General features: G+C 42.3%; 1 protein-coding gene across 6 annotated transcripts in view; it reads left to right on the forward strand.

The window, feature by feature from the left end:
- Positions 1 to 375: 375 nt before the first annotated feature.
- Positions 376 to 12,617, forward strand: part of zbbx (zinc finger, B-box domain containing) — an 80,314-nt gene continuing 68,072 nt past the window's right edge. For all 6 annotated transcript variants that reach the window (XR_007042268.1, XR_007042269.1, XR_007042270.1 and 3 more), the window contains exons 1-3: positions 376 to 522; positions 2,800 to 2,929; positions 3,448 to 3,561. Coding sequence is in view for 3 of the 6 variants with exons in the window: in XM_047390885.1 (XP_047246841.1) it covers positions 2,868 to 2,929; positions 3,448 to 3,561 (176 nt within the window). In the remaining 3 variants the exon portion in view is untranslated. The remainder of the gene's footprint in view (positions 523 to 2,799; positions 2,930 to 3,447; positions 3,562 to 12,617) is intronic.

Genomic DNA, 12,617 nt, shown 5'->3' on the forward strand with positions numbered 1-12,617 from the left:
CCTGTTGGCTTTCACTTTGGTCTATTCAAAGGAATTCCTCAGGATTTTTATTGGGGCCTATGGGAAATAATTTTACCTCTGTTCTCTAGAGGTTGTCAACATGAACTATCAAGAGATTTAAATTTCCAGTGACTCAAAGCAACAAAAAAGTCAGCTTTGGTCAGTGCTATTAAATTTATATTGATGCTAAGAGAGGAACTATTTCCAAAGAACTCCCACTACTCATGATTATTTAGGCAAAAACGGGATCGATGCTTTAGCTGTGTCCTCTGTATAAAGTTAAGGATTTGTCATCAAACACCCGCAGGGAGGCAGATCTCATATCAACGCGCACACGGAAGGGATAATTTATTCAACGCAAATTAACTTCCGGCTTCGGTTGCCATGGTGACCACGTCCCAACAGAAACAATGTGCTTGCAGGCAGCTGCGGTCATCATACTCAAATACGGCAAAGTAAAATATAAGTAAACAACACAACACCGACACATGATATGAAAACAAACATCCACCCGGATTCAAGGTAAGTTTAATCTTCTCTTAGTTGTGTCAACATACTTCAAGCGCTGTGACTTTGGGCTAAAGTTCGTCAGCTTCGGCTTCCATTGGTTAAGATAAATATAGCTTTTTTTTTTTTTTTAGCGGCAGTTAGTTTGAATAACATAGGAAAAACACGTGAACTAAAGAATGTTGATTGTAGTTAGTGGTCTATGGGTTACTGAAGAAACTGAACATGGTGGATTTAATTGATTGAATTTCTCGGTTATTTGTTTTGAAAACTGTTTTCAATGGCTCCAGCCAGAATAGGTTAAAATACTGCGTAGAGCAACCTGCTAACCACATTTTTATATTTTAACCGGCTGTATTGTGCAAGTGTACAAGGTGAAGGTGTATCTCAGTATGTTAAAATATAGTTGAAAAAAAAAAACCTTCATTTCTGGAATTAATGTAAAGAAGTGTAACTTATATAATGTACAGGTCCTTCTCAAAATATTAGCATATTGTGATAAAGTTCATTATTTTCCATAATGTATTGATGAAAATTGAACATTCATATATTTTAGATTCATTGCACACTAACTGAAATATTTCACGTCTTTTATTGTCTTAATACAGATTATTTTGGCATACAGCTCATGAAAACCCAAAATTCTTATCTCACAAAATTAGCATATTTCATCCGACCAATAAAAGAAAAGTGTTTTTAATACAAAAAACGTCAACCTTCAAATAATCATGTACAGTTATGCACTCAATACTTGGTCGGGAATCCTTTTGCAGAAATGACTGCTTCAATGCGGCGTGGCATGGAGGCAATCAGCCTGTGGCACTGCTGAGGTCTTATGGAGGCCCAGGATGCTTCGATAGCGGCCTTTAGCTCATCCAGAGTGTTGGGTCTTGAGTCTCTCAACGTTCTCTTCACAATATCCCACAGATTCTCTATGGGGTTCAGGTCAGGAGAGTTGGCAGGCCAATTGAGCACAGTGATACCATGATCAGTAAACCATTTACCGGTGGTTTTGGCACTGTGAGCAGGTGCCAGGTCATGCTGAAAAATGAAATCTTCATCTCCATAAAGCTTTTCAGCAGATGGAAGCATGAAGTGCTCCAAAATCTCCTGATAGCTAGCTGCATTGACCCTGCCCTTGATAAAACACAGTGGACCAACACCAGCAGCTGACACGGCACCCCAGACCATCACTGACTGTGGGTACTTGACACTGGACTTCTGGCATTTTGGCATTTCCTTCTCCCCAGTCTTCCTCCAGACTCTGGCACCTTGATTTCTGAATGACATGCAGAATTTGCTTTCATCCGAAAAAAGTACTTTGGACCACTGAGCAACAGTCCAGTGCTGCTTCTCTGTAGCCCAGGTCAGGCACTTCTGCTGGTGTTTCTGGTTCAAAAGTGGCTTGACCTGGGGAATGCGGCACCTGTAGCCCATTTCCTGCACACGCCTGGGCGCGGTGGCTCTGGATGTTTCTACTCCAGACTCAGTCCACTGCTTCCGCAGGTCCCCCAAGGTCTGGAATCGGCCCTTCTCCACAATCTTCCTCAGGGTCCGGTCACCTCTTCTCGTTGTGCAGCGTTTTCTGCCACACTTTTTCCTTCCCACAGACTTCCCACTGAGGTGCCTTGATACAGCACTCTGAGAACAGCCTATTCGTTCAGAAATGTCTTTCAGTGTCTTACCCTCTTCACTCAAGACCCAACACTCTGGATGAGCTAAAGGCCGCTATCGAAGTATCCTGGGCCTCCATAAGACCTCAGCAGTGCCACAGGCTGATTGCCTCCATGCCACGCTGCATTGAAGCAGTCATTTCTGCAAAAGGATTCCCGACCAAGTATTGAGTGCATAACTGTACATGATTATTTGAAGGTTGACGTTTTTTGTATTAAAAACACTTTTCTTTTATTGGTCGGATGAAATATGCTAATTTTGTGAGATAGGAATTTTGGGTTTTCATGAGCTGTATGCCAAAATCATCCGTATTAAGACAATAAAAGACCTGAAATATTTCAGTTAGTGTGCAATGAATCTAAAATATATGAATGTTAAATTTTCATCATGACATTATGGAAAATAATGAACTTTATCACAATATGCTAATATTTTGAGAAGGACCTGTAAAAGCTCTATACCTGCCATATACATTTTTAACAATGATCTGAAAGTTAAATCCTTCTTTCATCAAATATTTTGCTCATTCCACTGTGGCTTTATTCATTTATAGCTGTGTGTGATTAACTCTGAGAAATACATGATTGCAAGTTTTATGCCATCTCTTTATTGCTGCAGGAGTGTCTCTTTGCTAAAGCACAGTGAAAGGCCTGGGTAAAATACTGCAGTCACTGGAAATAAGAAGCATGAATTTAAATGACTTGGTGGTTCCTAACAACAAGACCAGTTCTATCAAGCTCAATGCCAGGTAAGATGAGATCAATAATGTGATTTAGGGCATTCACCAGAAGTCCATTAGCAACCCTTGACTACCATGCAATTCTTCTCCTACTGATCTATAGGCATTCAAATTTTATCATGAGAAAGGCTTCAACAAAATGTACTTATAGCCATGTTATAGCCTATACACTTGATTCTGCAGTTTTCAGTGCAGCATCTCTTTTAGCCGATTAAACATGTGCTATGTATCAATATATTTGTCTTTTTTTCTTTATAGTACAAGACTCAGTTCTGTCTCTTACTGTAGTTTCTCATATGCCTACAGAAAATAGATTGGGTTGATGCCTTGCTCAACGGTACACTGATCCAGTAACTAATTGATTGAAGTATTGATTTAGTCATGTGAACAGGGATCTGCTTGCGCAGAAGATGAATTGAACATAAATCGATGAAACCCTTGCTGTCCAATCTGACTGAGCAGGTCATTTGTGTGATTGATTGTAGATTCCTGATTGCATGCATGTATATGTGTTTTTGTTGCTATAGGAACTTGCAAAAATTGCAACTGGACACCACAACTCTGGCCAGTGAAAGCAAGGAGATGGAAGAGAAACTGGAACAGCTGAAAGAAGACATGAGTAAAGAGAAGGAGGGGAGAGGGTAAGTCTTAGTTTCTGTACAGTTACAGTTGGTTAACCTTTTTCATCACTATTCACACCAGCGGGTTTGTCAACTCAGCTTCTACCCTAATGAGATTATTTCTCCTATATGTTCATTTGCGCTGTGCGCCTCTGAGTGCGTACTTGGGCATGCAGAAGGTTGAGTTTGAAGTTCTTCTGCGAGCAGATGCTTTATGTTTGTGGTCCGGACCGACCCAGTTAGGCAGAGACTACATTCTACTTCACCTTTAATAAAAATATTGGATAACAGGTTATTGCGCAGGATGGCAGAGCTGTGTCCAGAGTAGCGGACGGCCTCCGCTATCGTTGTGCACATGGGGCAGCTGGTCCAGGCTGACAACACCATAGGAGCACACACAGCTTGTAAACTGTTGCTTGACTTAACTTGCAACAAATTGGCCAATCAGTATTAACAATATAACAGTCAAACATGCCTGTCAATTAATGTATTAGAGTTTTGCCTCTGATCTTTTAATTCTTTTCGGAGAATCACCGAGTTCTGTTTTATTTTTTTATTTTTAGTATTTGTTTGAAGAGTTCAGATTTTATCATAAACAGCCACAATATTTAAGCCTGAACGTAATATTAGTACCTTAAAAATAGTTTGTTGTCAGAGTTGGCAATCTGTATGTTATAGCTTTGCTAATTTGAAAACATCAAGTCATCACTGTTCTGCAAAGAATTTGAATCGAACAAAAGTGTACGTGAAAATATATTATTTTCCAATTATTTTTACGTCCCAGTTAGTACCTGCATTTCAAACGTGCTAAATCCACATGCAAAAATTGCTCACGCAAACTGTTTTAAGTTTGAAAAATCGGATCCCGGGTGGTAGGGCATTACATTTCCTCCACAAAAGGATATCTCAAGATGGCATCCTAATTAAGTGATCATTTGCAAAGAGTAGCAAACCTGACCTCCATTAGGTCAGGTTTGTGCGGGGACATGGGGGACCATGGGGGGATCATGGGTGGGCCAGTCCCCCATGTCCCCACACCCCCAGTCCACTAAACCCCAGCCACCATAGCTTCTGGCCCACCCACCAGGCCAGGCCCCCACCAAGACCCAGAGCAAGCCCCAAGCTGCCAGAGGACTCAGCCCTGAAGAGGGCACAGCAGTCCACAGTTCAACCCCACCTTAGTGCGGGCAGCCGCAGCACCTTCTCCCCTCTAGCAACACCTCCATGCCAGATCCATGCAACCCAGTCCACCTATAGGGACAGCACCGCCCCGGTGCCAGCATCCCCATACCCCTTGGCCCCCAATGCAGAGGCAGCAAAACCCATACCCTGTACGCCAATAAGTAATATATCGATAGCCACATAGCTTCCACATAGCATAATTACCTCAGTCATACTTGCCAAAATATGAGTTAGGCAGTTAAGCTATGAGGTATTGATATTTAATTTGCCAACTATCTTGACATAATAAAACCATAAATATAAAAGGAATATAAAAGGATTAATAAAGCTTTTTGCTGGTGTGTTTGAGATCAACAGAGGAGGAATTCAGGTAACAAAGAAGCAATGAGAAGACATGACTTTCTGTTTACAACATAAAAGTTCCATCTTGTCTGAACTCAAAGGAAATGGTCTCTAACGTACTTGTAACATTGTGTTGATCATAGTGACATTCAGTTTAATTGTATAAAAATAAAAACTACATTCCCAGAATGGTCCTAATATTTGTTTTTCAAAATTGTTTTTATTACAGAAAGGTTTGCTACTCACTGTAAATGATAATTTTTTATTATATCCTGTACATATTGATTCAAAAGGGTAGATGATTCTGAGTGGATGACACTACTGAAACCTCCTTACATCACTGAAATTATTTAACCAATAACCTGATTGATGTTCTGCTGAGTAAACTGTACAAGTCTTGGCACTGGGGGGAATTAGTCCTCCATATCCTAATGGTAAAGATTCTGGATGAAAAATAGTTGGGGTTATAACAATTTGTGTTTAAGAAGGCATACATAAGGCCTGGATGTGGTAGCCTGTTTAAAGTCTAGTACTATGGATGCTTTGCTGGAACCAGAGAAAGTTGGAAAAGTGAACAAGGATCTTAAGAGAGTTGGAGACAACAGGGAACAGATAGTGAGTAATAGAGAAAGAAAGACTAAGTCTTCAGTTGAAAGTGCAGGGACATGAGGGATTCCTCTACCTGTAAAGGTCAAGCAAAGAATACGCTTTGGAATGTAGAGATGAGAGAACTGAAACACCTTTGTAAATGAGGTAGGCTAATTCCCATCTAGTCAACTACTGTAAAGGTCAAAGGAGCAGAAACTCGGGCGCAGGTTAGCGTCTACTTTTACTTGTCAGTTTATTTGTCAATTCATTCCTCTTTTGGCTTTTGTAATTGTGGATATATTGAAACAAAGAATTTTATTCATGCATACACAACATCTAACTAACATTCTTTTTATAAATATACATTTCTTACTGTTTGCTTACAGGTGTATCTGTATAGCTGTGAATACATACTTAACAAATGTTTTGAAGCACTGACCTGAAAACTAAACAGAAATAAAATATGTAAAGATCAGTGAAGGGCTACATTTGAAAAGAATCTGATTAATTAGAGATTTTGTAATTAACAAATTGCAGTTAATACAATTTATTATCAAGTAGCAATATTTGACACAAAAAGCAAAGTTTTACAATTCCAATGAATTTCTTTATTAACTGAATCAATAAATAGATATATACACTTTGTATTATGATGATATACAGCTTGTTCCACATACATTTTGTAGAAACTGGAATGTTTTTAGGAAACTCAACCATAGAGATCCAGATGCAGTTAAATTCAAATAGTTTTACTTAAACCTATCATGAATCACTAAGGTAGTCGAAGTAGAACAAACCAGAGAATGAAAACAGACTCAAAACACAGGATGTAGACGGTAAGTGAAGTTTTATTCCTAGTGTAGGCTTGCCTAGGATAATAAGTTGGTGTTGTCCAGGAACCAGGGGAGGAGGACGGAATCCAGGAATCCAAGGTGAGAGTGCTGATGGTGAGTATATTTACAGTGCAGTCCTTAGGTGAGTATTTACCAGGTGCAGGCAGGCAGATAGGCAGGTCGACAGATAGACAGGCAGGTAGACAGGCAGGTAGGTAGGTAGCCGGGCAGGTAGGCAGACAGACAGTCCACATAACTGAGGTTATGTTCCAGCAAAGACCTGTTCCAGCAGCTGCCTTAAGAAGCCCAGTGAGCTCATCAGGAAATAAACTGCAGCTGCTGATAACGAGCTGCCAGAACCAACCAGGAGGAGAGAAGCTGAGATCCTACAGTACCCTCCTCTCAACGATTGCCTCCAGGCAATCCAGGACGTCTTTCAGGATGGCATTTGTAGAAGGTTGTGATGAGAGCAGGATCAAGGATGTGAGAACGGGGAACCCAGTGATAGGTATTAGTTAGTCAACTCAGAGGTAAGGAAATGACACAGTCAGTTATACTTGCGGCAAGGGTAGGTCACACTCTGCAGTGCAAAACTACAAAGTGTTGGCACCCCTCTCTCTTTATTTATACATGCTTGGTCACACACAGTTCAACAAACATTCAGGGTGTGTGTGTGTGTGTGTGTGTGGGATCAGAAAGGTTAGGGTTCATTTGTTTTGATTATAAACAAACAGAGGAAGTGGGAAGTGGGCACCTGGTGTATAGCCCCCAGATGCTGCTAGTAAAATAATAAAATAATAAAATAATAAAAGCATAACTCATTCTTGTGACCATCTCCCTTCCTGTAACATGTAAGGAGGGAAAAGCACTTAGATGAGTGATAAACAATACAAAAAATAATAAAAACCCTAACACCCAGAATCTCTCTTCGTGTCCATATCCTGCCCACATCCGAACATCCAGGATACGGTGGTCATCAATGAGTCGAGCGGGGGGGGGGGGGGGGGGAGGCTTGGTAGGTGGACTCAGGGGGCTTTCAGAGACTGGCTTGATCTGAGAAACATGGAAAGTAGGATGAATGTGCATGGAAGATGGTAGTTTGAGTCTCACCGCAGATGGGTTGATGATCCTCTCGATGAGAAAAGGACCAATGTAAAGGGGGGCCAACTTTCTGGGAGTATCCTTTAATTTAATATTCCTGGTAGATAGCCAGACCCTCTGATTGATTTGGTAGACAGGTGCAGCAGAACGGCGACGGTTGGCGAACCTCTTATTTTGTTCCAGAGTGCGTAGGAGGGTCCTCCTGGTCTGTCACCAAATCCTACGACACCTGGAAACATGATGCTGAACAGAGGGGACCAGGATGTCAGATTCAATACTGGGAAACAGCGGTGGTAGATAGCCAAGGGAAACCTCAAAGGGGGACAAACCGGTAGCAGAGGAAGTATGTGTGTTATGAGCATATTCAATCCATGTGAGATGCTTGCACCAAGAAGAGGGGTTGTCATTTATTACGCACCTTAAGGCGACTTCAAGTTCCTGGTTGCATCTTTCTGTCTGCCCATTAGATTGTGGGTGGTATCCTGATGAAAGACTTACGGAGGCACCTAGAGCCTTGCAGAACTCCTTCCAGACTTGCGAGATGAACTGTAGGCCTTGGTCAGAAACAATATCCATAGGAATGCCATGGATGCGGAAAACGTGGAGAACCAGGAGTTGGGCAGTCTCAAATGCAGACGGAAGCTTGGATAATGGAACAAAATGGGCTGCTTTAGAAAATCTATCAACAACAGTAAGGATGACGCTGTTACCGTCAGATGGTGGGAGACCAGTAATGAAATCAATGGAAATGTGGGACCAGGGGCGGCTAGGGGTGGGCAGAGGTTGAAGAAGACCAGCAGGGGGTTGATTGGTGTTTTTGTTCCGAGCACATGTGGGACAAGCTGCAACAAAGTCTTTAATGTTGAGATTCATAGTCGGCCACCAGAAATACCTCTTGGTATATGTGGTCATGCGAGTCACCCCAGGACGACAAGTCAGCTTATTGTTGTGCACCCAATCCAGAACTTTATTGACAACAGAGTTGGGAACAAACATCTTGCCCACTGGGCCAGTACCTGGGTCAGGTTCGGACCTCTGTGCCTCTCTGATGTCCTTCTCAATGGCCCAGGTGAGGGCGCCCACAATACAAGAGTCCGAGAGGATGGAGGTTTCAGTTTTGGGTTGGTTAGAATGAGAGAACTGGCGAGAGAGAGCGTCAGGCTTAGTGTTCTTGGAACCGGGTCTGTAGGAGATAGAGAAATGAAAGCGAGCAAAAAACAGAGACCAACGGGCTTGTCTGGGGTTAAGTCTCTTGGCATTTTGAATGTAGGAGAGGTTCTTGTGATCAGTCCAAATGAGAAAAGGGATTTCATTACCCTCTAACCAATGCCGCCATTCCTCAAGGGCCAATTTTATGGCTAAAAGTTCACGGTTGCCCACATCATAATTTTGCTCTGCTGGAGACAAGCGACGAGAAAAATAGGCACATGGATGTACTTTATCGTCCACAGGGGACCGTTGAGATAAAATGGCCCCTACTCCAATGTCGGAAGCATCAACCTCTACGATAAATTGTTTAGATCGATCAGGATGGGTCAATATGGGCGCCGAAGAAAATAGAGTCTTTAACTCACCAAATGCCCTTTCCGCCTCAGGGGTCCAATGGAATGTTCTCAGAGAGGAGGTGAGTTGAGTGAGAGGTGCAGTGACCTGACTGTAGTTCCTTATAAACTTCCTGTAGAAATGTGCAAATCCCAAGAACCTTTGAAGTTGCCTGCGATCAGTTGGAGTAGGCCACTCTGCCACTGCCTTGGTCTTCTCGGGATCAGTTCTGTATTTGCCTGCTTCAAAAATGAAACCCCAAAAAGACATGGAGGTGACGCTGAACTCACATTTTTCAGTTTTAACAAAGAGTTGATTTTCGTAAAGCCTTTGGAGAACTGTTCTGACGTGTTGGTGATGTTGTTCTATGTCCTGGGAAAAAATCAAAATGTCATCCAGATAAACGAAAACAAAGAGGTTGAGGAAATCGTGAAGAACATCATTAATGAGAGCCTGAAAAACAGCAGGTGCATTAGTTATACCAAAAGTCATGACTAGATACTCAAAATGTCCCAGGGGGGTTTTGAAAGCTGTTTTCCACTCATTACCCTCACGGATCCGGACCAAATGGTATGTGTTGCGCAGGTCAAGCTTAGTGAAGATCTTGGCAGAATGTAGTTGTTCATGTACTGAGTCAATAAGTGGTAGTTGGTATTTATTTTTAATAGTAATTTGATTCAACCCTCTATAATCAATGCAAGGTCTTAATGTGCCGTCCTTCTTACCCACGAAGAAAAATCCGGCGCCAACAGGGGAGGTGGACGGACGAATGATCCCAGATGCTAAAGAATCCTCAATGTATTCTTTCATGACCTCTTTCTCGGGTCCGGAGAGATTATGGAGTCTGCTGGATGGTAGTGGAGCGCCTGGGAGGAGATCAATAGAGCAGTCATAGGGGTGATGCGGAGGTAGGGAAAGAGCCCCTTGTTTACTAAACACAGGTGCGAGATTATGGTATTCAGGTGGAACTCTGGATAAATCAACAGGCTCAGGAGGTTTGAGTTGTTAAGAGTGAGAGATGGCAGTTCTTAAACAATTCTGGAGACAGAACTTACTCCATCTCTCTACCCTGCCCTCCACCCAATTAATAGTGGGATTATGTTTCTGCAACCAAGGATACCCCAAAACTAATTGTGGAGAGATGGAAGGGATAATAAAGAACTCACCCTTTTCATGATGATTACCAGAGGTAATGATGTGAAGATGAGGAACTTTAAATCTCACTTGAGACATGGGCTGACCAGTGATGCCAGTGACAGAGATGGAGTGGTTGAGAGGCTGAGAGGGTATTTGAAGTTTATTAACCAGGTCCGAGGAAATAAGATTTTGTTCAGCACCAGAATCAATAAAGGCATCAACAGGAAACTTCTCTTGGCCAACAATAATAGTGGCCGGAAAACACAGACGGGAGACAGGGGAAGAATGGGATATGCTCATCAACGTCCCCTGTTTTATTGACGAGCTTTCTCTTTTCCCTTCTTAGGACATCTTGCGATGAAATGTCCTCTTTGTACACAATATAAACAAAGACCAGCTTCAAAACGTCGTTGACATTCCTTTGGGGAGAGTCGAGTGTGGCCAATCTGCATTGGCTCCGGTTCCGTATACCCCTCTGTAGCTTGAACGGAAGTGGGTGCGTCGAGGAAAGTGGTTCGAGGTGCCAGAGAGTGATGCCACTGGGAATTGTAGTCTTTTTCTGTTTGTCTCTCTCTTAGACGGTTGTCAATGCGGATCGATAGGTTGATTAATTCATCCAGTCTTTCGGGTTCATCTCTCAAAACCAACTGGTCCTTTATTTGATCTGCAAGGGAATTAACAAAAATACCCTTGAGTGCCGCTTCATCCCATCCCACCTCCTGCGGTGCAACCCGGAAGTCGATGGCAAACTCCGCCAACGCTATCCTTCCCTGTTTGAGGGTGAGTATTCTCTTAGCCGCTGCCTCCTGCTGGAGTGGTTAGTCGAAGACCCTCTTAAAGTGACTGAAAAAAGTAGCATAACTAAGAGACTCAACAGGGTTAGATGCCAAATAGGCGTGCGCCCAGCGCAGAGCAGGTCCCCTTAGCGAGGTTACAATATAGGTAATCTTGGAGGCAGCGGTAGGAAAAAGAGAGGGGGAATGACTGAATGCTAACTCACACTGGAGAGAAAAGTCACCAAAGTTATTAGGATTGCCATCAAAGATTTCAGATGGATGGAAGTCAGGAGCATGGTTTCATTAGATTGTAAACGTTCTTTAATGGAAGTCTGTTCATCATCTGAATTGTTCTTCGACATGTTAAATGGCTGGAACATAATATCATGAATCACTAAGGTAGTCGAAGTAGAACAAACCAGAGAATGAAAACAGACTCAAAACACAGGATATAGACGGTAAGTGAAGTTTTATTCCTAGTGTAGGCTTGCCTAGGATAATAAGTTGGTGTTGTCCAGGAACCAGGGGAGGAGGACGGAATCCAGGAATCCAAGGTGAGAGTGCTGATGGTGAGTATATTTACAGTGCAGTCCTTAGGTGAGTATTTACCAGGTGCAGGCAGGCAGATAGGCAGGTCGACAGGTAGACAGGCAGGTCGACAGGTAGACAGGCAGGTAGGTAGGTAGCCGGGCAGGTAGGCAGACAGGCAGTCCACATAACTGAGGTTATGTTCCAGCAAAGACCTGTTCCAGCAGCTGCCTTAAGAAGCCCATTGAGCTCATCAGGAAATAAACTGCAGCTGCTGATAACGAGCTGCCAGAACCAACCAGGAGGAGAGAAGCTGAGATCCTACAGTACCCTCCTCTCAACGATTGCCTCCAGGCAATCCAGGACGTCTTTCAGGATGGCATTTGTAGAAGGTCGTGATGAGAGCAGGATCAAGGATGTGAGAACGGGGAACCCAGTGATAGGTATTATTTAGATCCTACAAAATCCTGCAACTATGTTGAAGACAAATTTCAATACTTAAAATTTTTACAGAAGAGCTTGTGTGTCATTTAGTTGTATGTTCAGAAGTGTTCAGCCTCTCTCTGTATCACTTTTTACAGTCACTGCATTTTAGTGGAAATGTAATTTTTACATACTGTACATGAAATGCATTGTTTTTAATGCCTCAGAAGGGTAATCAGAATGCAATAAAGTAAAATCTGAGAAACTTCATGAATTAAAAGAATGTTGACATAGCAACACAGACACGTGGATGTGTCATTATACAACAAATGTTCTCTGGCTTTAGGTTTTGAATATTGGGTCCCTGTAGTAATAATCATCTGTGAAGCTTAGTCTTGAAAGCAGGGTTCAGCTTTATTTACATCCCTGTTTTTCAGTGCTTTTTAATCATATAACACCATCATTAAAGACTGTTCCAACCAAATACGCTTCCTGTCAAACCATCCAATCCTGAGAGACTGTAAACATGCCAGATTTTCCAGTAGTATAATTTTCATCTGACGTCCAAAACATGGTAATGCTACAACAATGCCAGTGAAATAAATGACACATACAAAGGCTGAAG

Source organism: Girardinichthys multiradiatus, chromosome 18 (genome assembly GCF_021462225.1).
Source record: "Girardinichthys multiradiatus isolate DD_20200921_A chromosome 18, DD_fGirMul_XY1, whole genome shotgun sequence".
NCBI lineage: Eukaryota > Metazoa > Chordata > Actinopteri > Cyprinodontiformes > Goodeidae > Girardinichthys > Girardinichthys multiradiatus.